The 27,471-nt window shown below is 40.4% G+C and overlaps 1 protein-coding gene across 1 annotated transcript; it reads left to right on the forward strand.

The window, feature by feature from the left end:
* The first annotated feature begins 1,565 nt into the window (after window positions 1–1,565).
* On the forward strand, window positions 1,566–26,904 carry LOC122556903. The gene is made up of 5 exons (XM_043704156.1): window positions 1,566–1,819; window positions 6,848–7,443; window positions 19,080–19,235; window positions 21,028–21,181; window positions 24,187–26,904. The coding sequence occupies exons 1-5, from the start codon at window positions 1,768–1,770 to the stop codon at window positions 24,318–24,320; spliced, it is 1,092 nt and encodes a 363-aa protein (XP_043560091.1). The 5' UTR covers window positions 1,566–1,767; the 3' UTR covers window positions 24,321–26,904.
* Window positions 26,905–27,471: the final 567 nt, after the last annotated feature.

Here is a 27,471-nt window from a genome sequence, read left to right on the forward strand (position 1 = left end):
TTGATGCATCCGCACCAAGATATTGAAATATGTTGAAGAAGCAGTCTCAACGTCAATACCTTCACTTATCTACCTCAAGTGGAAAGAGGAGATCATGCCAATGGATTTACAAGATTTTGTAATTTTGATGATCTTCAGGAGAGGAGATAAGATAGATTGTGGTAACTACAGCAGGGTGCTATATACCAAAGGGAAGGTCATTGCAAATGTTCTCCTGAACTGTCTCCTCCCAGTGGCTTCAGAGCTCCTACTGGAATCACAACACAACTTCCTTCTAATAAGAGGAACAATGAACATTATCTTCACTACAGCATTGAGTTCCATGTACTAATGCACCACTTAGTCATCTGGGGAACAGAGCATTCAAAGAAAAAGACCTTAAGTTTGGCACCAAGCTCAGGATCTATAAGGCAGTAGCATTAGTAGACACAACAGCAATATACAGCAAACCTTTCAGTTCTTTGGGAATTTCACCAATGATATCTCTTCAAAATCCTGCAAATCCTGTGTCAGGATAGGGGCTCCAATAACAGTATCCTCTTTCAGGCCAATAGCCCACAGTCAATGCATTGGTTGCAGTCAATATGCTGTGTTGGATGGGCCATATCGTCTGCAGGGCCTGACACAAAGCCTCCAAACTGAATTCTCTCCTCTCAGCTTCTGCATGGCAAGCAGTTATAGGAGGGCAGAGAAAATGTGTTACGGTCGTCTCCAGAGCTTCCCTGAAAAAAATCATGCAAATCCCTGCCAACCAGTGTGAAGTTCTTACCCAAGACTGCAAACTATCTCAAGCATCTCTAATGAGCCAATGTGGAGGCCAAATAAACACTGGAAACCAAGCCATCTTACCCAACTACCTCAGCAAACAGCTCCTGCAGCAGGGTTTGAGGATCCAGCATCATCTGTTTAGTCACCTCAGGACCCACAGGAGTGGAAGAAAGTCACACTTGATCTCAAGGATCTGTCTAAGAAGAAGAATTCAACTTTATTGAGATCAACTGAGGAGAGAAGGGAAAAAAGAGGAAAGATTTGTCAGAATTAACTGCAATTTGTAGATAGATACTTTTATGACTCATGATTTCTTTATGAAATCTGTTATCCTTGCCTGATAGCAAAATCGCAGACTGATGAACAATTGGTATATAATGTAATGCTTGGAGGAACTGCACAGATTTTCAGATGGTAAGATATGAAATACAACCCCAATAAATGCTTGCAATTTAAAAACTGTGCTCAGGTGGCCATTCTGTTAGTGCTGAGAACCACGTTTCGCCTGAAGTACTCCAATGCTGAGAAAAGAAAATCTCCTGTATCATGCTCCTGTAGATCAGAAGTATTCAGAACAGGATGATCCCCTGAGGAGAGGAAAGCGTCACTTTGCATAGCACAGAGTTAATGTGCTGTTTAGAAATATGTCGCTTGGCCACTTTGAGCACAAAACAACAACCTGTTGCATTCCTCTGCCCCAGTTGCATTCCTCACTGCTCATTTCATGACTTAGGCTTTTCTGTGCTATAAATAGGTTGGCTATTCAGTTTCTGACCAGTTCCTGTTCCTTACCTCAGTTCAGTTAATTCCATTCATTTGAAGTTGTTCCGTAAAGAACAGAATTATTAAATTATTGATTTATGTTTCAGGAGAAGAAAAAGGATTTAATTCAAAAGAGGAGAGAATTATTTGACAAGAATTATTTATTTCTCCCTCTGAACTGTAATTTTAACTTTAAGAAAAGGAAGAAAGGGATCCACAAGATTAATTCTGCTGGAAATGGCGTCTGGTCGAAAAAAACAAATCCTCGCTTTGCTGAAATGGAGAAAAGGTAACATTGTTATTGTCGACTAAATAAGTATGCTGAAGTACACTTGGTAATTCTTAACTTTAAAGGGGCACTCCTTCGTGAATGGGGCTGCAAATTCAATGGTTATTTTGCAAACATGATGAAGGAGCTGTGGTTCTGTTGTAGCTCTGAGAAAATATTTAAGGATATCATAAATTTGAATCACATTTGATTATAGGGTATTGGAATTCAGGATCAATGCTGGAAATCTGAAATTAGATAGGAGTTTGGGTCAGCGCTACAATGTATATTCAGGAAATCGGTGTGACTGGGATCAATGCTGTGAATGTTAATGACAAGAGCTATCCAAACTACACAGTAAACGTTTCCCTGACGTCAGGATGTGAGCTCCTTACATAAAGACAGGATGAGGTCTTTTCATAACCTTGTAGAAAAGGCTTTCAGTGAATACTTTTCATGATGTACCTGAATTATAAAGCAAATTCAATACATCTAAAATAATAAAGGCCCATTAGGTATTCTGGTACAGAGAGAGAGAGAGAGTTACCCCTTTAACCGAAAATATCACTATATGGGCCTAATAAAACTTGTTTGAGCGATAAAGCTTTGAAACACCACAATGATCCAATTGTACTAAAGAAATATAATGGCTTGAAACTTCCAAGGAGCAGCAGTAATGAATGGATTGCTGCAATTCTTGTGAATTTCCCCAACTCAATGCTGCTGCATATTTCTTTAGCTTTCACACTAAATGCATGGGTTCCTTCAGAGAATTTCATAAGAGCAGAGTAGGGGGAAGACAGGATAGCTGGTCTTTACACTATTATCTGCCATATGCTAAATGTGAAGCTAATATCACTCAGGGTGAGTAAGTGATTGAGAAGATGGATGAGATGGCTAAGTGGAAAAGTGGGTGAAGTGAGTTAATGGGCAGGTGGATAGGTTGATAAAGGTGAGTGTGATTGGGATGGGTTGCTTGGTGAGCATGTAGTTAGTTTGGAAGGACCATTAGCTCAGTTCGGACGAACTGTGGGTCAAATTGGGGGTCAAGGGTGCACTTGGGTGGTCATGTCACCGGGGTATAGGGTTCTGGTTGACAATCAGTTATTTTATGATTTTTAAGTGGCTCAAATGACCCCCAGATCCCTTTTTTCTGGACATTGGACTTATTTAGGGAATGTGAAATGACGAGGCAGTAGACATGTGTTTTATTTAAAATATAAAAGGTAAGTATAATACAAGAGAAACAGGTAAATGTAATAAATAAGGAAACTAGCATAACTAATTCTACAGAGAACAGTAATACTTTAAATTATGCTATTTACTAGATTAACATTTGTAGAACCTTACCCTACTGACACACACAGAAAACAACAGTTGTAATGACAGAGTCTTTAATCAGAATTCATACCCTGGTGTCTCAATACACTGTTACCACCCGCCTTCCCCTGCCCGCTAGCTCAGGCGTGATTTTGGGGTCTGGGAAGTTTAAGCTCACCACTCAAAACGTGGTCTGAAGTGCACCCAGTTGGTAAGGTGCTCTTGGTTCAGAACAGGCCCATTCTGGAAGCTCTTGTTCAGAGAGCACTTGCTTAGCTACCCCTTCTTGGATACCCTTTGTTCCAATACTGCTCTTGGTTTGGCTTCTTGATTCCATGAGACCATCGAGTCGATTCCACCATTTAATCATGGCTGATGGGCATTTCAATTCCTCTTACCTGCACTCTCCCCACATCCCTTAATTCCTTGTGAGATCAAGAATTTATCAATCTCTGCCTTGAAGACACCCAATGTCCCGGCCTCCACTGCGATTCGTGGCAATGAATTCCACAGGCCCACCATTCTCTGGCTGAGGAAATGTCTCCACATTTCCGTTCTAAATTGACCCCCTCTAATTCTAAGGCTGTGCCCACGGGTCCTAGTCTCCCCACCTAATGGAAACAACTTCCCAGCGTTCACCCTTTCTAAGCTATGCATTGTCTTGTAAGTTTCTATTAGATCTCCCCTTAACCTTGTAAACTCTAATGAATACAATCCCAGGATCCTCAGCCAATCATCATATGTTAGAATTCAGCTTCTCTTGTTTCTTGCTTAGGAAGCTGTTTGTTGGGGATGGGAGCCGTGGGCAAGCTATTTGTGCAGAACCTTGTGGTTGAAGAAAAACAATGTGGAGGTGCCGGTGGACAAAGTAAAAATCACACAACACCAAGTTATAGTCCAACTGGTTTATTTAGACTGCTGCTCCTTCGTCAGGTAGCTAGTATGACAGGATCATTGTATGACACTTTGATCTTTTACTATAAATTCTGTGTCCTAGGATCTTGCCCATCTTAGAGAGGTGATGTAAATTATAATTCCAGGCTGAACACAGTTCCGGATAGCCCTTTCCATTCTGTGAGTTGTATATTCTCCACAGAGCTCATGTCATTTGTGCCTTTTGAAAACTTTGAAAAGTCCAGGACTTTGTCCAGTGTTTTAAATATTGGGGAGTTTTGCTTGATCCTACAGGGTGGTCAGGAGATTAGCAGGACAGTGGTCGTAGTCGGAATAAATCAGGAAAGTTGTCAAGTTGGATATTTGGATGTGTGATGGGGCAGTCAGTTCTGAACAGTGGAATAGTTGAGTTGGGTCAGGGATGGATTAGTGGGGTGTTCTGGGGTCGATTGGGAATCACATGTAAAGTTACCCAAATGTTTCACTCGACTTGACTCTCTCCAGCATTTCCTCCATAATTGCCCTTGCAAGTACTGTGGATTTGTCTGAATCTTTGATTCTAACTCAGTGTTGGAGACAGACACAGAGAGTCCCAGTCAAAGATCAGACAAATTGTTGTCAGAGGTTTAAACATCCTGTGGAAACCCTAATCTGTCTGTGAGGACTTCAACAGAGTCCTGATGTGCAACTTCAGTTGAATATCTAGTTACGAATGTTTCAGAGCCTGAATAATTTGCCAAAGTTACTTTAGTTGAAGTACAATGTTCCAGGTTTTAGTGTGTTAATTTTTAAAGTCAAACTTCATTAGGAGAGACTCATTGGCCAGAAAAGCAGAACTGTTCTCAGTTTTGTTGACTTTCCAGTTACACAAGTATCTGACTTCAGTTGAATTCTTCATGGAGGTTTAGCCAGTGGGCTATTCTTGGACTCCTCTGACAGTTTGCTTCAATGGTTTGCAGCAGGTCCCCTGGGTCTGCTGAAGGCAAAATATTGCATTGCAAGTGGGCACTCAAAGAAAAGGAAAATAATTTTAAAGTATTCTTGTTTTGTATTTACAATATAATGGTACTATATGTATATATTTCATTTTTTTCTGCATTTTAACCATTATTTTACACTGTACTGGAGTTCCCCTTTCCTTGCTGCTTGCTACTTAGTACTTGAAATAATGTGACTGCATCCTTACCTCAACGTAACCCTTACACTAGACCTATATAAATAAACATGCTCAAAAATAATTTCCTGCCAAGTTAATGGGGGAAAATAAACTTACGTTTTATTCAGACTATCTCTCAGTAATCTGTACCATTTTCCATTAGAACAAGGTCCAACATTGTCACTATTCAGACAATGAAAATTTGGGTTTTTTTTATTCTTTTACAAACATGGGCATCATTGACCAAGCCATCATTTGTTACAAGTCAATGCCCATTATAGTTTAAGTCTGAAGCTGCGTGTCGGCCAGACTGGGTTAGAACAGCAGATTCCCTCGCGAAAGCTTTGGTGAAATGGTTAGGATTTTATGACCATTCATGATCATGATTAAGACCAGCTTTCAATTCCAGATTAATTTATTAAAATTAAATGTGATTTGACTAATTGCATTTAAATACCGCTATATGCTATGGTGAGACTTAAATTCGTGTTGCTCTTACTCTGGGTCTCTCAATGAGTGTCCTAATGTCACTATCAGTACACCACCATCACCCACTAACACCACCCAAACCCTGATATTTTCCTCATCATATAGACGTCCGCCAATAGACAATCATTTGAAATTAATGATTTTATTTCTCTTCCTTAGCAAAGGATGACGAAGGCCTAATTGGAATATTTTAACTGTTATGTTGGTAAAATGAGTTAACTCAATACAGACTGAGTATTGTGTGCCTTAGCAGCACATTAGGAGATACATTTGTACATCAAACTATCAGCAATAACTACATAGAGGCCGGTACCTTGTCACTAAGTCACCCTTTTGTGACAATGCTTTTCCTTTAACAAGGTTATGTTGTGCTTGGCTTTTTTTTCTAAAAAGATTGTAAAAGACAAAGACTCCGAAAAGTCTGGGGTTGAAGGGTTTCAGGGCCAAGTTGATAATAGTTAACAGATACTGCGTCGAACAGAAGGCTTTCAAGTTGTTAGACAACACACTTGTACAATGAAAGGGGACTGGCCCGTTCTCCCAGCTCAGCTTTTCTCTGGTTTGGTTTGGTTTTTAGCAGTACTAGTGAAAAAGCTGATGGACCTAAAGAAGCAGGTCCATGTTGATCTTTCTCCTACTTCTCTCCAGTGAGACTGTGTTTGATTTTACCTTTTGTGCCAAGGGGTGTTTGTGGGGATTGGTGCAAGTATTGGGACCGGCATCATTACATTGGGATGATCTGTTGGGTTTTTGGATATCTTTTGTTTGTGTTTCATACGATAATCTTGTAAATAAATTCTGTCTTGTTTAAAATGAAGTGGTTTGACCAGCTGATTCACTCCTGGAATATCCACTTTACACCTGCTTAAAGCAACGAGCAAAGTTAGGGTCTGGGCTACTGTTTTGAGGGGGTCTGGCCTAGTCCATAACACTTTACTTAGACATGCATAGTACTTGATACTGATCCAGCTTCCTCAGAACCATCTCTCAGAGTGAACAGAACCTCTGACACTCCTGTTTAGCAAGGGCTGTCAGCTAGGGCTCCCTGATTGGGCCAGATTTACAGCACCAATCAGGGAACTCATACCCTATGAGGTCCACCTGGCTGATCTCGTTACAATCTCTACATTATCAAGGGGGGTCCTATGATAATTTTAAAATTTTATCTTTTGTGAACGATCTCATTTCAGGTAAGAAACAGAAAACTGAAAAAGAAGAAGTTGTGACTCCAGATGATATAGATTTTGGCTCTAATCAACAGAAACAAATGTCCTCACTGTTTGGGAGGAGTCAGTCAGAAGACTCAGGCCTGGACCTATCAAACTCTTCCTATCAATTTCAGAAAAATTTTGATGCACTAGAGCACACCTCCATCCACAGCAGAAAAATATCAACTAGCTCTGACCCCTACTCTGACTTATCTTATGACAGTAGGACAGTGCTGTTGCCAAGGACCTACAGTTTTACTGCTCTCTCAGGTGGACAGCATGAACCTAAAGCAACAGCATCTTCATCAGAAGAGGATGATGATTTCTTTGGCTTGAAAGACATCATACAAACAATTAATTCACAATATAGTCTCCCAGAGTCGAGAGAAACAGCGAAGTCTGATTTTGCAGATGTTACAAAGAGTGAAATAGAAGAAGGGAAAAAGCATAGATTAAGTTCAAATAACTGGCGTAATGAGAACAAATGGAAAACCAAGGAGGAACGTGTCATTTTGAGAAGGCATCAAACAATACTTGGGTTCCATGAACAAGTTAAGAAAAGTAGCTTCCGAAGCAAGGTTAGTCAAATTATTCATGAGTCTTGCTTACTTACTCACTTTATTTATCCCATGTATTTTGCTGCTGCAAAGCTTAAGAGATAGTGATAACAGAATGCATATATCCAGCTGTGATGCTCTGTATCAGGATCAAGGATTTCCATCAGTCCAAAGTAGCAAAGGTCCTTCAACTTTTGTCCCATCATTGCCTCAAACCACTCAGACCATCTTAATACAGTGAACCTATTGTTGTACAAAGATTGAAGGTGGAAGCAAAAGCAACTTGTCAGCACGGTGACATTTGAAGTCTCTGTACAGGATTGTACCGGGTTGCCACATCTACCTGAAGTGTCTTTGACCTGACTTCTTTCGGCTGAGACACAATGAACTGGAGTGCAAGTTAATGATTCTCCAATAGGTTGGGGAGCCCTAGCAAAGTCAAACCTATGGGAATCAGGGGGATATGTCTCAGCTGATTGGAGCCATTATTAATACCAAGGAAGATGATTGTGTTTTTTGGATGCTAATTATTTCAGACCCAGGACATCTCTTTCGAGTTTCTCTGTGTAATGTCCTAGGCCCAACATTCTTCAGTTGTTTCATTGATAGCCATCCCTCTATCATAATGTCAAGTGGGCATGTTCTCTGATGATTGCACAATGTTCAGCATGATTCATGACTCCTCATACACTGAAGCAGTTTGTGTCCATATGCAGCCTGGGCAACATCCAGGCTTGGGTTGATAACTGGTAAGTAACACTTTGGCCACAGAAATATTAGGCAATGACATCTCTTTGATGTTCAATGGTGTTACTATCACTGAATCCCCACTATTAACACCCTGCATGGTTCAAATGACCAGAAATTGAACTGAACCAGCCTTTTAATGATTGAGCTACAACAGCAGATCAGAGGCTAAGAACTCAGAATGAATAGCTCACCTCCTGTCTCCACAAAGCCTGTCCATCATCTAAAAGATACAAGTTGGGAGTGTGATCCAATACTCTCCATTTGCCTGGACTGGTGCAGCACCAACAACGCTCATGAAGCTTGACACCATCCAGGACAAAGCAGCCTGCTTGACTGGCACCTATCCACCATCTTCCAACATTCATACCCCTCACTACCAATAAACAGTGGCAGTAATGTGCACTATCAAAAGATGCACTGCAATAACTTCCCTAAGTTCCTTTGAGAGACCTTCTATAACCTCTAGCACGTAGAAGGACAAGGGCAACAGATGCATGTGCCCACAATCACCTGCACATTTCCCTCTAAGTCAGCTGCCATCTTGACTGTATCACTACTCCTTCATTGTTGCTGGATCTAAATCCTGTAATTCCTCCCTAATAGCATTGAGTGGGTGTTCCTACATGTTAATGACATCAGCACTGCAAGAAAAAATTTCACCACCATCTTCATGAGGGCAATTAGGGATTGACAATAAATGCTGCCTCGCCAACAATATCCACATGCCATGAAGAAAGAAAAATGCAGGTTATACTGAAATGTAAACTAATAAACAGTAGGAATCTGGTAGAGATTAAGGGTTAGTACATAGAAATATGGAGGGTAAAAGCAGAAGTAGACCATTTGGTACATAGATCCTGCTGTACTATTTGATATGATCATGGCTGATCATCTACCTGAATACCATGTACCTACGCTCTCTCTACATACACCTTGAAGTTATTAGTATTTAAAAACTATTCATTTCTTTCTTAAATATATTCAATGATTTGAATTACATGGCTGATGTGTTAGATAAGTCCCAAGGGTCACCATCCTCTCTCAGTGAACAAATGTTTCCTCATTTCAGTCCTGAGCAGTCTTCCCTGCATTGTGAGACCATAACCCCTTATTCTAGAATACCCAGATGGTGGTATCGTTATTTCTGCATACAATCCATCCAGCCCTGTTGAAATGGATTTTTTCAATGGAATCTCCTCTCATTCTTCTTTAGTGAGTTCATGTATTGTTGACCCACATTCTCACATAATTGTCAATCCTGCCATCCCAGCAATCAGTCTGGTGAACATTCCCTGAACTCCAATTATGGCAAGTATATCTTCTGTTTAGTAAGGAGGCTGAAGCTGCACACAATACTCTTAAGAGAAATAGTAACATTGGCAACTTGAAAGCTCTATACAGCTGTGGTAAGACACCCTTGCTCCTGTGCCGAAACCCTCTTGCAATGAAGATGAACGTACAATTTGCCTTCCTAACCTTTGCTGTACCTATCTGCTTGCTTTCAGTAATTCATGTACAAGGACATTCAGACTCTGTTGCAATTAAACATTTTTCAATCTATCACCATTTAAATAATGCTCTGAATCCTGTTTTCTTCACAAAGCAAAAAAGCTCACATTTGCCCACAGTTCACCTCATCTGCTCTGCATTTTCCTATTCATTTAATTTGTCCAAAACATCTTGAAGACTCTTCACTTCCTCTGCACTGCTCATAATCCCACCTGGTTTTGTGTTGCCACCAAACTTGGAAATATTACATTTAATTCCCTTATCAAAACTACTCATATATATTTATTAATAGCTGGGGCCAATTATAGTTCTTTCAGGAAGTTACTGTTCACTACATTTCATTCCAAAAAGAATATCTAGGTATTCCTATTCTCTGTCTCCTGACTGCTAAACAATTCTAACTCTGTGCCAGTATACTACCCCCACCACTCTGTGCTTTGATTTTACACGCTAACACCTTATTCTGACATTTTAAAAAGCTTATTGATACTCCAAATATATAAGATCTACTGGTTCTTCCTCAACTGTCCTACTGGTTATGTTTTCCAGCATTATATCTCCACGAATGCAAATTTCCTTTAATTCCTTCTTCCCTACCAACCCTTGCTTCCCCAACATTTCTGGAAAGTTATTTGTGTTTTCTTTGAAGATTGAACTAAATCAGACTGTCATGGAACTTCAATTATTTTCACCTAGTCTCTCTTTTTACATACTTATCAAATTTTGACAGTCTACTTTTAAGGTTATTGCAAGTTTACTCTTATTCTCTATTTTTCCATTCCGAATCAATAACTTGAGTGCTCTTTGAGGGATTCAGAACTGCACCCAATCCTCAGGCTTGGACTTTTTTTTTGCTTATAACTTTAGATGGCTACTCTTTTGATCTAATACAACATTTCATTGGTTTTGTCAGCCATGGTTGGGCCATTTTCCCTGTTGTATCTTTAAAGGAAAGTCACCATTGACCCAGAGGGCTATTTTCTTTTTAGATAGGAACAGCTGGCAATGGTTTACTCTGAGGATCACCAGACCTCAGGCAAGGTGGGACCTTTGCAGTAATTGCAGACCAGCACAAGAATTGAACCCATGCTGTTGGTATCACTTAGTATGACAAACCAGCCAACCGTCCCACTGAGCTAAACGACCTCTTGATATAGCTGCCGTAAGTCATGTAATAGTTCTTCAGAGACTATCTATTTCCTGTGGAGTCATACCTTTTAATGTATTTTCCCAATCCAGCTCAGCCAATTTGTGCTTTATGTTTTCATAATTTCTTTTATTCAATTTGATTTAAATTTAACATCCTTGCTTCAGATTTTACTACCTCACTTTCAAACATAAACTATTCACTCATCCCTAAAAATTCTTTTACCTTTAAGATTTATCAGCAAGACTGTTAATTCATCCTTTTTTCTTTACAGAATAGATCCAAAATAGCCTATGCTCTTGAACATAGAAAGTAGAACATAGAACATCGAAAAGTACAGCACAGAACAGGCTCTTCGGTCCATGATATTGTGCCGAGGATTAATCCTAATGTAAAATAAAATAACCTACGCACCCATCACCTCACTGCTATCCATGTGCATGTCCAGCAGTCGCTTAAATGTCCCTAATGACTCTGCTTCCACCACCACCGCTGGCAATACATTCCATGCTTTCACAACTGTCTGCATGAAGAACTTCCTCTGACGTCTCCTCAAGACCTTTCTCCTAATATCATAAAATTATGACCCCTCGTGCTATTCAATCCTGCCTTAGCAAAAAGTCTCTGGCTATTGACTCTGTCCATGCCTCTCATTATCTTGTATACCTCTCTAACTCCTTCTTTCCAGAGAGAAAAGTCCGAGCTTAGTCAACCTCTCTTCATAAGGCAAGCCCTCCAGTCCAGGCTTCTTTGCACCCTCTCCAAAGCCTCTGGATCTTTCCTATAGTATGGCGACCAGAACTGGACACAATATTCTAAGTGTGGTCTCACCAGGGACTTGTAGAGCTGTAGCAAAATCTCATAGCTCTTAAACTCGATCACCCTGTTAATGAAAGCCAAAACACCATATGCTTTCTTAACAAGCCTGTCCACTTGGGTGGCAACTTTGAGAGATCTATGTACTTGAACACTGAGATTTCTCTGTTCCTCCACACTGCCAAGGATCCTATTTTTAATCCTAAATTCAGCATTCGAGTTCAACTTTCCAAAATGCATCACTTCGCATTTATCCAGGTTGAACTCCATCTGCCATTTCTCAGCCCAGCTCAGCATCCCGTCTCTGTCATGTTGCAGCCTGCAGTAGCCCTTGATAGTATCGGTGACACCTCCAACCATTGTGTCATCTGCAAATTTACTCACCCAACCCTCAACCTCCTCATTCAAGTCGTTTATAAAAACTACAAAGAGCAAAGGACCAAGAACAGCGCCCTACGGGAGCCCACTCAACCCTGACCTCCAGGCAGAATACTTTCCGTCTGCAACCACTCTCTGCCTTCTGTCAGCCGATCAATTCTGAATCCAGACAGCCAAATCTCCCTGTATCCCATACTTCCTGACTTTATAATGAGCCTACCAAGGGGAACCTTGTCAAATACCTTGCTGAAATCCATATACACCACATCCACTGCTCGACCTTTGGCGACCTGTCTTGTCACCTCCTCATAAACTCAATAAGATTTGTCAGGCATGACCTGCCCCTCACAAAACCATGCTGACTGCCTTTAATCACACTATGCTTTTCCAAATAATCATAAATCCTATCCCTCAGAATTCTTTTCAAAACTTTGCTGATCACACAGAGGAAAGACTGACTGATCTGTAATTGCCAGGGATTTCCCTATTACCCTTCTTGAAAAGGGGAACGATATTCGCCCCATTCCAATCCTCTGGAATGGCTCCCGTGGAGAGTGAGGAAGCGAAGATCTTTGCCAGCAGCGTAGCAAACTCCTTTCTCGCTTCCTGGAGCAGCCTAGGATAAATCTGGTCTGGCCGTGGGGACTTATCAACTTTAATGTTTGCCAAAATTTGCAGCACATCAACTTCATCAATCTTGATCTGTTCAAGCCTGTATCCCAGTGCCTCAAAGTTCTCATTCACAACAAGTTCCCTTTCCTTGGTGAAAACCGAAGCAAAAAGTCATTTAGGGCTTCCCCTATCTGCTCAGACTCCTGCACAAGTTCCCTATGCTATCTCTGATTGGCCCTACTTTCTCCCTGATCATTCTAGTCATGTCTTCAATGTGCTACTCTAGAAAACCATCCCTAACACACTCCAGAAACTGTCCTCCACATCTATAGTGATTCAGATGTTCATTTTAAAAATCCCAAGAAAGTAAACATTTCCTATAAGGCATGCAAATCAACTTTGTTTGGCAATTGAATGTTACTGAAAATGGGAGGTGAAACAACTCCATAGAAGCTGTTATCCCATCACCAAGTCACTCGTTATTTACACATGGTGGGCCCTTGACACTGATCCACCTCTCTCAGAGCCAGCTCTCAGGGTGAACAGAACCTCTGACACTCCTGTTTATATCTGTCAGCCAGAGCTCCCAGATTGGTCCTCGTTAACAGCCAGGGGACTCACATTCCATTAGGTCCACCTGGCTGACCTCATTATAATCACTATAGGAGGGAGAAAAGAAATCAGAAGCACAGTAAAAAACCATAAGGACTTGTCTAGCTGGCTGTCAACATATATTACAACCAATTTGAATGATCAAATATCCAGCTAAGACACATATCCAAGCTTTGGCAACTGCAACCAGATTTTTCCAATTGTTTAATCTTCATCCACCATAAAACCCAACATACCACTGCTGCCTGTATCCTAAACCACACCTCAGCCTCTCATCATTGACACATCCAATCCAGTGGTGTCAACATTGCTTGTTTACAACTTTTAATATACCAAAGTAATAATAAATGAAATAGAAGTGGAAACTTTAATCACATGCAGACTTCTAAGGCTCGGGTGATGTTATGAGCCTATGTCTTCCCAGGAAGCTGAGCTGGCCCACCTTCCTAATCTCAATCATCACTCATGGTTCTTTTCCATTTGATTAATGTACATTCCCCTGCCCCTGTGATATTGAAGCATTCAGCCACCTAGTTTGACACTGTGGAAATTGCACACTAAGTGCTGCAGACTAGTCTCAATATTAAATCAGAGTACTTGCAGGTAAGTGACAAGCAGCAAAATAGATAGTTAGTTGGTTATAAAATAGGAAATAATGTGTTAAGCCTAGAAATGCCAATAAACATCAGTTTAAAACAGTGTCCAATAGGGAATGTTGCTGTGACCACCCTGGGTCACCTTCTATCGTAATAATTTTAACTTGCAAATCATTATGTGAAATTTCAAGATTTTCTGATGCCAATAAATTCAGAGGTGTAGGCTTTAAATTTAAAAAAAGCTACAAGGAGACTTTAACAAAATTGCAGTTTGACTATATAATTGATAAATGAATTTGATGGCAGCGAAATGTGAGGTGGTACTTTTAATCAAATGCAGAAAGTGGCCACATAATGAGAGGAAGGAGCTAAGGCAACTGTGGATAGAAATCAACCAATTATTGAAAACAGTCAATAATGCTACAAAAAAAAACAAACCAATGTGGTTTTGTGGTTCATTTCTGAAGGAATATAATTGAAAAGCAAAAAGTTAGTGAGTTTGCAGATGACACCAAAATTGGAGGTGTAGTGGACAGTAAAGAAGGTTACCTCACATTACAATGGGATCTGGATCAGATGAGCCATAGGCTGAGAAGTGGAAGACGGGGTGACCTTATAGAGGTTTACCAAATTATGAGGGGCATGGATAGGATAAATTGACAAAGTATTTTCCCTGGAGTGGGTGAGTCCAGAACTAGAGGGCATAGGTTTAGGGTAAGAGGGGAAAGATATAAAAGAGACCTATGGGGCAACATTTTCACGCAGAAGGTGGTACGTGTATGGAATGAGCTGCCAGAGGAAGTGGTGAAGGCTATACAATGGCAACATTTAAAAGGCATTTGGATGGGTATATGAATAGGAAGGGTTTGGAGGGATATGGGCTGGGTGCTGGCAGGTGGGAGTAGATTAGGTTGGGATGTCTGGTCGGCATGGACGAGTTGGACCAAAGGGTGTCCCCGTGCTGTATATCTCTATGACTCTATGACTCTAAGTTGAAATGAACTTGTATTGAATTTTAAGTGCATCACAGTTGGAGACCAATGCACAGTTCTTGTCTCCATGTTATAAAGCAGATGTAGAGTCATTGGAGAAGGTTCAGAAAAGATGCACAATGGTGATACCAGATGCCAGAACTGAGAGGATATAAGCTTCAGGAAAAAGACTGGGGCAGAATCTTGTTGAGCAGTCTGGGGTCTCAGTGTTGGCTGGAGTCACATATTAGGAAAGGTCCTTGAGTGTGCCCTGGGGAGATTTATCTAAATAGTTGCAGAGATGCGTGAATTTACTTACTAGGTCAAAGAGGTTGGGTTTGTTTTCCATAGTGAAAGGGAGATTGAGAGGAGATTTGATTGAGGCACATAACATTATGACAGGTTTGGATATGAGACACAAAGAAATAACATTCTCATTAGTTAATGGCGCAAAGACAAGAGGAGTTAACTTCGGGTAAGGGATGCAAAAGGATGTGAAGAAAATGCTTTCATGGGGCAAATGTCGATGAAGTTGGTGAAAGCAGAGTTAGTCAATGATTTCAAAAGGAAATTATATGGGAAATTGAAAGAAATAAACTTGCTTTGGAATGCAGCTGTCAGACTTAACATTGTTTTATGAAAGGAAAGTCTTAATTGACTAATTTTCTGGAGTTCTTGGAGAATATAATATGCAGAGTTGATAAAGGGAAACTAGTAGATGTAGAGATTTTGAATTTCTGGAAAGCATTTGATAGCTGCTTGCAGTATTGCGGCATGAATTGAGAACTGGCTAATACACAGAAGACAGTATGATGATGAATCAGTCTTTTTCAGGTTGGAAAGATGAAATTAGTGGATTTCCACAAAGATCAGTTAGGGCCTCAATTATTTATTATTTATGTTAAAAGTTTGGAAGCGAAAGTAGAGTATAATGTGTCCAAACTTGCTGATGATATTAAAAAAATCAGAGAATACATAGAATCTCTACAGTGTGGAAACAGGCCATTCAGCCAAACGTGTCACACCGACCCTCCAAACAGCATCCCACCCAGGCTCATCCCCCTTACCCTATTCCTGCATTTCCCATGGCTAACATACCCAAACTGCACCTCCCTGGATGCTATGAACAATTTAACATGGCCAATCCTCTTAACTTGCACAGCTTTGGACTGTGGCAGGAAACTAGAGCATCAAGGCTGGAATTGAACCCAGGTCCCTGGTGCTGTGAGATAGCAGTGTTAACCACTGAGGGAGTATACAATGATGAGGACAATAAGAAATTTGCAAGGGAATATGGTTAAGTTGAATGAGTGTGCAGAAACTTGGCAGATGGAGTTTAATAGAAAAGTGTGAGAAATATGAATTGATGATTTATTTACAGAGGAACCTCGAATACCTGGGAGGAATAATTTACTCTGAGGTTTTGCCTTTACAAGTACCTAGTGCTTGTTGAAAACAGACTTTAATGCTGAGGAACAACTATTGTTTGCAACTGTGATTGTTGGCATTGTGGACAGGGCCTTCTTCCCAGTGTGGACCTTCGTTGGCCATCATGGGAAGCTTTCAAAATGGTGGCTGGCACCTGTTCCATGTACATTCTATGTTGTTGCCACATCTTTCTTTCAGTTCTACAGCTGTTATGGCAGCTACATTGTTTTTCGAACTAACTGGACCCTTCTGCTGCCCGGAAGGCTATGAGATAGATTAGCGCAGAATTCATTGCTTCTTGGTGCCAAGGTGTGTATGTTCGCTGACAAACTTCAGGCACTCAGTGTTACCTGTATTTGATTTTAAGACTTTGGTTACCACTTGCCATCTTGTAGTAAGATCAGATAGAGAATCAGTTAAATGATCATGGACAGGGTTTTACTGAACAGAACAAGATACCAAGGAAGGTCAGAAAGGACAATGTCTGGAAACTTACAGACTCAGGCTTCAATTCTATGTGATCTTACAGACATGCTCAGTAGCTACTCTTACAATGAAGATATAATTAGTTTGGTTAAGAAGAAGAAGGAAGCATATGTCAGGTATAGACAGGATCGATCAAGTGAATCCTTAGAAGAGTATAAAGGCAGTTGGAGTATACTTAAGAGGGAAATCAGGAGGGCAAAAAGGGACATGAGATAGCTTTGGCAAATAGAGTGCAGGAGAATCCAAAGGGTTTTTACAAATACATTAAGGACAAAAGGGTAACTAGGGACAGAATAGGGCCGTTCAAAGATCAGCAAGGTGGCCTTTGTGTAGAGCCACAGGAGATGGGGGAGATACTAAACGAGTATTTTGCATCAGTATTTACTGTGGAAAAGAACATAGAAGATATAGAATGTAGGGAAATAGATGGTGACATCTTGAAAAAAGTCCATATTACAGAGGAGGAAGTACTGCAAGTCTTGAAACGTATAAAAGTGGAATAATCCCCAGGACCTAATCAGGTGTACCCTAGAACTCTATAGGAAGCTAGGGAAGTGATTGCTGGGTGCCTTGCTGAGATATTTGTATCATCGCTAGTCACAGGTGAGGTGCTGGAAGACTGGAGGTTGGCTAACGTGGTGCCACTGTTTAAGAAGGGTGGTAAGGACAAGCCAGGGAACTATAGACTGGTGAGCCTGACATTGGTGGTGGGCAAGTTGTTCGAGGGAATCCTGAGGGACAGGATTTACACGTACTTGGAAAGGCAAGGACTGATTAGGCATTGTCAACATGGCTTTGTGCATTGGAAATCATGTTTCTCAAACTTGATTGAGTTTTTTGAATAAGTAACAAAGAGGATTGATGAGGGCAGAGTGGCAAATGTGATCTATATGGACTTCAGTAAGGCGTTCGACAAGGTTCCCCATGGGATACTGGTTAGCAAGTTTAGATCTCATGGATTACAGGGAGAACTAGCCATTTGGCTACAGAACTGGCTCAAAGGTAGAAGACAGAGGGTGGTGGTGTAGGGTTGTTTTTCAGACTGGAGGCCTGTGACCAATGGAGTGCCACAAGAATCGGTGCTGGGTCCTCTACTTTTTGTCATTTACATAAATTATTTGGATGTGAGCATAAGAGGTATAGTTAGTAAGTTTGCAGATGACACCAAAGTTGGAAGTGTAGTGGACACCGAAGGAGATTACCTCAGATTACAACAGGATCTTGATCAGAAGGGACAATGTGCTGAGAAGTGGTAGATGGGATTTAAATTAGATAAATGTGAAATGCTGCATTTTGGGAAAGCATATCTTAGCAGGACTTATACACTTAATGGTAAGGTCCTGGGGAGTGTTGCTGAACAAAGAGACCTTGGAGTGCAGGTTCATAGCTCCTTGAAAGTGGAGTCGCAGGTAGATAGGATAGTGAAGAAGGCGTTTGGTTTGCTTTCCTTTATTGGTCAGAGTATTGAGTACAGGAGTTGCGAGGTCATGTTGCAGCTGTACAGGACATTGGTTAGGCCACTGTTGGAATATTGCAAACAATTCTGGTCTCCTTCTTTTCGGAAGGATGTTGTGAAACTTGAAAGTGTTCAGAAAAGATTTACAAGGATATTGCCTGGTTTGGAGGAGTTGAGCTATAGGGAGATGTTGAACAGGCTAGGGCTATTTTCCCTGGAAAGTCGGAGGCTGAGGGGTGACCTTATAGAGGTTTACAAAATCATGAGGGACATGGATAGGATAAATGGACAAAGTCGTTTCCCTGGGATGGGGGAGTCCAGAATGAGAGGGCACAGGTTTAGGGTGAGAGGGGAAAGATATAGAAGAGACCGAAGGGGCAACTTTTTTACGCAGAGGGTGATACGTTTATGGCATGAGCTGCCAGAGGAAGTGGTGGAGGCTAGTACAATTTCAACATTTAAAAGGCATCTGAGTGAGTGTCTGAATATGAAGGGTTTGGAGGGATATGGGCTGGGTGCTGGCAGGTGGGATTAGATTGGGTGGGATATCTGGTCAGCATGGACAGTTGGTCTAAAGGGTCTGTTTCTGTGCTGTACATCTCTATGACTTTATGACTTTAATTAACCCTTACGCCACAGTGTTTAAAACTGACCAGATGTTTCCACGGCATCATTTTGCACACTGCAGTTCCTACTTAACGGTTACACACTCTACATGTACAGTAATAGTATTCACTAAATATGTATCCTGTATAAATTCTCTCTTTAGACTTGGTCTACTGTCAGACTACAATGAACGTTGCACATATTGCAGTGGAATCTCATGATAGCAGTCATGTAACAGTAAATACCAACTTCTCTCTCTAATATCAGCATATGCTGTTACATATGCACAGAGTGGTGTTTCTGGACCTTCTAATACAGGAATGGGAATATTGTACAGAATCTGTAATATGATGGAGAAGATTACTGAACTGGAGAGAGATCGAATGGTGCTGCTGAGGCAAAACAATGAACTTCAGCATCAGTTATCTCAAAGTCAACAGACAGAAGTAAGTTATGAATAATTCCTTTGCTTTGTGCTTCATTAAAAATTGTTTATATCGTCCCAGATCATGGATGCATGTGTTTAAGACTTAGGCTGTAATTAAGCCAGGATCGTAATGAATGGTGGAGCAGGTTTGAAGAGCTGAATGGCCGACACCTGCTGTTATTTTCTATGTAAAACTAACAAAAGAGAAAATTAGTAGCTCTTTGTGTTATCTATGCCTCAGTAAAAAATTTCTTTTCGGTTTTGTAGATGCACGGCTGGTATTTAGGAGGCTTTTTTTTGTCAATGGTCAGGAGTGCTGGGACCACCGTGGGACTCACTCCCCTCTGTAGTATGGATCATCCATCCTTCTAATCCACTATCTTCCCCCACCCCCTAATCTCACTCCTCAATACCTGTTCTCTATTCTCCAAACCTCCTGCTGGGAAGGGGGCCAGCATGTCACTAGGTTGCATGAAAACCCATTATTTTGGGTCATTGCAACAATCTAATGACACAGAACTCATCTCTGAGTTAAAATCCAGCCACTAAAAGTTAACAACAACGCTAACAGAGCTGTTCATCAGAACTTACTATGAACTATAACATGCTGCTGTCAATCAGTTTTCCACTGACTCTCAGTTCTTTCCCTTTTCTTAAAAGTGGTAGCTCCTTTTGAGTACAAAGTTTGTGAGAAGATTTGTAGCTCAGGTGCTCGTTGTTGTGGTTCTGTTCGCCGAGCTGGGAAATTGTGTTGCAGACGTTTCGTCCCCTGTCTAGGTGACATCCTCAGTGCTTGGGAGCCTCCTGTGAAGCGCTTCTGTGATGTTTCCTCCGGCATTTATAGTAGTTTCCGGACAACCGGAAGCGGCAGATTCAAACCACTATAAATGCCGGAGGAAACATCACAGAAGCGCTTCACAGGAGGCTCCCAAGCACTGAGGATGTCACCTAGACAGGGGACGAAACATCTGCAACACAAATTCCCAGCTCAGCGAACATCCTTTTGAGTACAGATTCACAGCTATTAACCTAGATAGCCATTTGACATGAGTATCAAATGCAAGAGCCAAACCCAGTCTTGTTCACATCTAGTTTCTCTCCCACGGCTCATATGCACTTTTAGTCAGGGATAGATAATTCCAGACATTCCTCTATACAGGGGTGATATTTGATTGGCAAGGGCTGCAGGCAAAGGTTTGGTTTGGTGTCAGTGCTGTTCGCTTGGTCTTATGTCAAAGGTTGGAATGGGTCAGAAAAAATAGCCAACTAAGAATCAGGGGCCAGCTATTGCTCATTTACGGGTATCATTTAACTGGAACAAAAACAGAAATTGCTGGAAAAGCTTAGCAGGTCTGGCAGCGTCTGTGGAGAGGAATCTGAGTTAACGTTTTGGGTAGAATGACCCTTCCTCAGAAACTTTCATTCCTTTAACTTGATCTGCTTTGAGCCTCTGGTAGACTCAGAACTCAACAACAATGCACAGCTCATGTGCTTTGATTACCACTCCAGCTTTCCCAGGTTGAGGTACAAAATATAACTAATAATACTATGACTAGGATCAATGGAAATCTGGAATCAAGTAGGGATTTCCCATGGCAGGTTGACTATTATACCAGGTGAAGCATTGAATCACTGAGCAATTGAAGGACCTGCTTTCAGCTAAAATATTAATTTGTATCTAGAAGGAAGCTGTATGATTCTCAAAAACAAAGTTTCTTCTAAATTGGGCTAAACTTAATTAGGCTTCAGAGTTTTCAATCATTAACAAATCAATAGGAATCATTGTACAACATTTCTCTTGTCTATTGTAGGTCACATTTCTTAGCTGCTGTACCTGTGGTGCAGGAGCTAAGTTGAGTGCTTCTCACATTATTCCACGGCAAACCATTTGTTCCAGACAGATGCTGACAAGGAACAGCCCAATAACAGAAGTAAAGAGTCAGGTTTCCCTTGGCCCATCTTCAGGTAAACTCTCAACTTCTTCTCACGTTCAGCTTTAAAGCAATTTCACTGACTGTACGGTACTAATGCCCAATGCTGCTTGCTCCACTCTTTGTGACTGACTCAGATTGTTCCCTGTTGTGATATTCAAACCCCAAAAGAAGATTCATTTTTAGTGTATGTGATGGCAATCTAAGAATCCTGGACAGCATTTCTGATGGTAAATGTTGCAAACTACAACACAACCAACTGTGTTCCCAACTCCAAACACAACAACTTCCGCCCATGCATGTGCAGATGGTCTTTGTGACATAATTCAACCACAACGGTATACCACACGCCACGCCGATACTAGGTTATTCTGATTTACATGTGCAGTGGCAAACTAACTTCAAACGCTGAGCATGAAGATATAATTTTGGGGCACAATCTGCCTTTTTTTAAATCAGCTGCATGAAGCGGTTATTTCCATCAAATAAAACAGAACTGCTCTTGCAAAGTCTCTAGGTTTTTAAGATTAGAAGCAATATTTTAAGTGAAATTAGGTTGAACTAAAATTCCCCTGCCTGGTGAAATTTTAAAGTGAGAGAAAGCCTGACAGTAAATACTCAGTTCAAGTTTAACAAAAAAAATCAAATTCCATTGCATGTCAGAAATAACTACATTCTGGGCATTGAATGGGATCTCTGGCTTTTGTTTCAGGTTTCTGATGGGGAACTGATGCTCATGTGTTTGTCTGTACCATGTTCTGTAAACGTATGGGCAGCGCCATCTTGATAACAGGCTCTGAGTATGCAGTCATTCCGCCATCTAGTGGCTGCATTGACAATTAACACGGCAAGAGAAAAATATGTGTTTATACTTAACTTTAATAATCACAGACCATCCTAAAACATAGTGCAGTCATTTTAATACTTTTAACGAGTACACTGCAGTTTTCTTAGATGTAAACTGTAGATTTGCACACAGAAAGATCACACAAACAGTAATGTAATTATGACCTGATAATCAGTTTTAGTGGTTTTGGTTTATGGATGAATAGTAATCAAGCTCTGGCGAGACCTTCTTTCATATTTTTCAAAATAGTAACAAGGGCTGTTTTACATTTACCTGATGCAGCAGATGGTCTCAGTTTAATGGTGCATCCAAAGTGCCTTTGACAGTGCAGCATTCCCTTGGTATTAAATCACAACAAAAACCTTGAGTTAGTTCAGAAATTGTGGTGGCACTTGAAACCTCAAACGTATGAACATATGAACAGACAAAATAGGAACAGAAGTAGACCGCTTGGCTCCACGAGCCTGCTCCGCCATGATTCATCTTCAAAATGCCTATTTTCATCTACTCCCCGATAACTCCTATTTCCCTTGCCTTACAAGAATCTATCCACTCTACCTTACAAATATTCCACAACACCAGGTTATAGTCCAACAGGTTTATTTGAAAACACTAGCTCTCAGAGCACTGCTCCTTCATCAGGTAACTGGTGGAGCAGGGTCATAAGACACAGAATTTATAGCAAAGGATCACAGTATCATGCATTTCGGCACCTCCACATCATCAAAAATATTAAATGATTCTGCGTTCTGAGGTGGAGAGTTCTAAACCTTTTAGAGGAATAATTTCTCCTTACCTCTTCTGAATTTTAAATTTTAAAACAATGCCTCTTCTTCTGGCCCCACTGACAAAGGGAGACATAATTTCCACATACACTCAGGATCTCGTACATTTCGATCAAGTTAACCATCACTTTTCTAAATCCGAGCAGACACAAATTCTGCCTGCCCATCTTTTGCACATAAGGCACCCCACCCATTCCGGGTATTAATCCAGTAAAGCCCCTTTTGGCGACATATCTATCTTACCTCCAACCTCTCTCAGTGTCACCTTTAAGTTTAGCTACCATGCCTTCGCTGCACTCATGTAAGTCATTGATGTGCATCGTAAAAGGTGAGATCCCCGTTAGACTTTACAACTCTGGGTGAGAGGTGTGCACACTACAGACTGAACCATTGCTAACACTTTACAACTAGAGAAATACTGTGTCCATGAACAAAAAAGAATAATTTACGGTGCCCCTGAGTTTATTTCAATAAAACTAAGGCACATTTTAATGTGAATATCGGGAATCCTGAATCCCAAACCGTAAAAAACTGCTGCCTCTCCATTGACCTAATCTCCCAAAGTCCTGACGGATAAAAGTGCCTAATAGTTCCTCATAGTTCCTCTCTTCACCAGCGATATTAAATTACTGTAACATCTAGTGCATTTGGGTATCAAATATCCTGCTCACAGGAGCTGGCAGCCATTTAGGTGCAGGTAGCACTCCAGCACTGACAGTTCCCATCATCAGGAGCATGAGCTATTGCTGATACTGCCTTGAAGTCAATGTGAGGGGGACATTGATGAAGCCATGGGAGAGAGAGAGAGAGAGACAAGTGAATAGTCTTTAATTGGGAGAAACATTGTTGGGGGACCTGGTGGAGAACGGGGGAGCCAGTCGAGTGCACAGTAGCTTCATTCACGTGCCTCCTCTTCCCAATGCTGGATCCCTCAATCAGGCATACTGTCTGACAAGGCTTGCTATATGGTTGACTAATATGTCAAGTTTAGATTAGAGTAGTGCTGGAAAAGCACAGCAGTTCAGGCAGCATCCGAGGAGCAGTAAAATCGACATTTCGGGCAAAAGCACTTCATCAGGAATACACAGCTCCACTCATAAAATACCAGTAGCAGCTTGATCAGGCCCTTAAATGACCATTATGTGCTTCTTAAAGGCCTCAATCAGGAAGGCTTTCCACCCTGGACTAAGTGAGTATGAGCCAGGAAGGTAGCAGCATGTTCACCCTGCAGCTTCAGCCTGACTGAATAGACCTTTCAAGCCATCCCTAGAAAGGGAGGCAATAGAATAAATTTTGTGTTAATGTTTTGTATATGAATACTCTTGCTACTTTCAAGAAGAAATCTGCTATAATGTCATTCTAATAGTGAGCAACTCATAACTATTGTTTTTCATTTCTGTTTTTCAGAAGCCAGTGCAGTATTTGAACAGTTCAATAGCTCTCAACCCACATTTACTGATGTTGCTTCGACTTTTACACAGAAACCTCTGGAAACACTGAATCTTGAATCTGAAAGTGATCAATGTGTTAGCAGAGTGTGAATGACAAAACATTATGCAAGGAATTGTGTCAGGCAATTAACTTTGAATTTTTTGTCCCAATTTATTTAACTTTCACTCAACATCCATAAATGTGCATTTCCTGGAAACAGTAATTAAAGATTGAGCAGGAATCTAATAATACTAGTGCTCCTAGGATCATTATCATTATCCTGCTTTGATCTGCCAAGTTAGCACAGACAAGAGAACAAGTCTGAATTTGCAATCTACCTTGTGAAGTATCACTGCATGGTACAATCTCACAGCTTTAGAACTTAATGAATTGTTCTTGCAATCTATAGTACTAACACTGTGGTATGGGTGGGAAGTGATGAATTACTGAGCACGTACCAATAATACGGGAAGAATGTTCAACTTTAGTGGAAACGTTCAATTTTAGCAGTACTTGAACAGCAAGTCATTAATGCATGCTGTTCTATTTACCGATCCCTTAGGCAGCACTAAGGACTCAGTCTGACAGCATCAGATTGAGAACATACAGAAGTTACAATTTTTGCTCTATGGACCTGGGTACTATGGACTAAGAAAATGAACTTTGCTGTCACTGAAATTATTGAAAAGGATATATTCATCTATAAAAATTCACAACATGTGTTCCAAAAAAATCAGCCTTGTTTCATTTCAACAGAATAACCCCTCCAAAACTTACTTTATGATATAGAAATGACTATTGATATTATTGCCCAAATATTGAACATACTTTAACTAAATTATCTACCATCTCAGTTTAATGTTGAGAGAAATTTTGTACAAATGCTTAAGGGGTTTCTACAATGATATTGTAATATCAACCACTACTTGATAAATTTCTTCAATCCAGCCCTTCCAAATGTAAAGGTCTGCTCAGTTATGTTGCAAATTTTGTTGAGTTTAGCTATAAAATTTCCCTTTGTTGTTCCATTTATAAGTACCAGAACAAATGGACAACTTCAGGGACTGAAGTTACCAGTTGATTGTAACAGAAAACAACTTGGTTGGTACAAGACAGATTCATGACATCAGTGTCTTATCTAATATTATAACTCATGGATGTTCTAAAACTATAGAATTGTGATCCTAATTTTGTTATTTCAAGATTAAAATGCAGTACTGACAGAAAGGTTATGCTATTTCTGAGCCTATAATATCTTTTGAATATCTGTTGAACATATATCAGAAGCGAAGCTCAAATTAATTAGTATTTATTATATACATTTGATGTATAATACCACCAAATACCAAATATTTCCTTCAAGTGACTGAAACCTCCCCCTAATCATATAAAGAGTGTAACAGTTAAAGAATATCAAGCAAATTTATGGCTGAATGACATTTCTTTCCTAAATATTTAACCAGAACTCATATTATCATCCTTTTTGTGTGAATTTCATTTAATGGGGACATAAAGCTTAAGACAGAGTACCGTATCCATGTGTGCTCATGTCCGTGTGTGAACATTTGGCTAAAATATCCCACTAGTTTGTTGAAGGAAATAAGTACAGAATTGTTGAGCACATTTTTGCAAAGCGCAAGATACCTGGGCAGGTGTTTAAGACGGTTATGGTTTGCTGCAAGATTCCTTGATGGTATCATTGACGGGGCCCTTCTGTTCCTGAGGAAGATCACTGGATCTAAAAAGTTGACTCTCCTTACTTTCCAAGGGTGCTGCCACATCTGCTGAGTTTCTCCAGCTCTTTCCATTTTTGTTTCAGTTTTCCAACATCTGCAGTTCTTTGTTTATTACTCAAGGAGTCCCAAATTGTGAAGATATTTGACATTTTTACGAACATGCCACAACAAAAATCTACTCAGATTTTCTACTCACAAAATTAAAACAGAAAGTGTTCCTTTAGATTTTGGTGTATTTTCAGTGTTTTTGCAATGAGAATCTTTGAATCAAAGTTCTTTCACAAATTTTCTCCATATGCATTTTGTTCACTACTAATATGCAATCTCAAATTTAAAAAAAAAGTCATCCCATAGATGCCAGAAACTTCAGTCCATTTCTTTTAGGAAACTTCGATTTCATAACTGGCAGAATTCTTGGTATAAGAAAAATGTTCGGAGTGAGACTATCAAAATGGAGGTGACAAGTAGTGATGAAATAAGAACTATTATTTTTGTAAGGCTATATTTATAAATCAAGTAAGGGTGTGTTTAAGGTTGCATTTGTTCAATTCCAAGATCATGAACTGAAATTGTGAGAAAAGACCATTAGCACTATTCAAGTACTTTTGAAGAACATGCCTACGCTCATTTTAGCATCCAAATGTATTTTGAATCAAACTGAATTTGCCTCTAGCACCATGAAAGGTTATTGCATTATTTATCAACCTTGAAGTAGTTTGTCCTGACATTTGTTGATGATTTATGTTTTATACACATTTATTACTTGAATTTGCATTTTTAGTCTTTTCTCTGATTACTTTGATATCATATTTGCAGAAGTTGATATTTTAATTGGTTCTGCAGTCATTTCTTCGTTACTTTGAATTTATATCATAGAATGCCTCCAGTGTGGAAGTGGGCCATTTGGCCCATCGTGTCCACACTGACCCTCTGAAGAGCATCCCACCCTCTCCCTGCATTTTCCATGGCTAATCCACCTAGCCTGTACATAATGGGCAAGTTAGCATGGCCAATCCACCTCATCTGCACATCATTGTGATGAAGGAGGAAACCAGAGCACACAGAGCAAACCCACACAGACCCAGAGAGAATGTGCAAGCTCCACAGCCTGATGCTGAAATCGAACCCAAGTTCTTGGCACTATGAGGCAGCAGTGCTAACCACTGAACTACAGTGCTACCTGTATCTCCCTAGTTATTTCTCATAGCTGATATCTATAAAGTGCTGGATTTGTCTTGTTACTCTGTATCCTAGCAAAGTATATAGGAGATTTTTTTGCCACATGTTAGACTGAGGACTGAATGCAATATTCCACATGGACCAATCAGTGTTATATAAAACCATAACAGAGCCCTATATTCTAGATTGGAATAATCTCCTGCAAATGCATTAGCAGAGGCAGTTAATGCCACTGATTTCACTTTTGTGAGCTGACTCTGCCAAATCTGCATGCATGCTGCCATGGTCACCCAAGAGACTAATGCCAGTCTCACTTGGCTCACAGTTCTACTTGGCATCTTCGGCC

This window comes from Chiloscyllium plagiosum, chromosome 14, assembly GCF_004010195.1.
Source record: "Chiloscyllium plagiosum isolate BGI_BamShark_2017 chromosome 14, ASM401019v2, whole genome shotgun sequence".
NCBI classification, from domain to species: Eukaryota; Metazoa; Chordata; class Chondrichthyes; order Orectolobiformes; family Hemiscylliidae; genus Chiloscyllium; species Chiloscyllium plagiosum.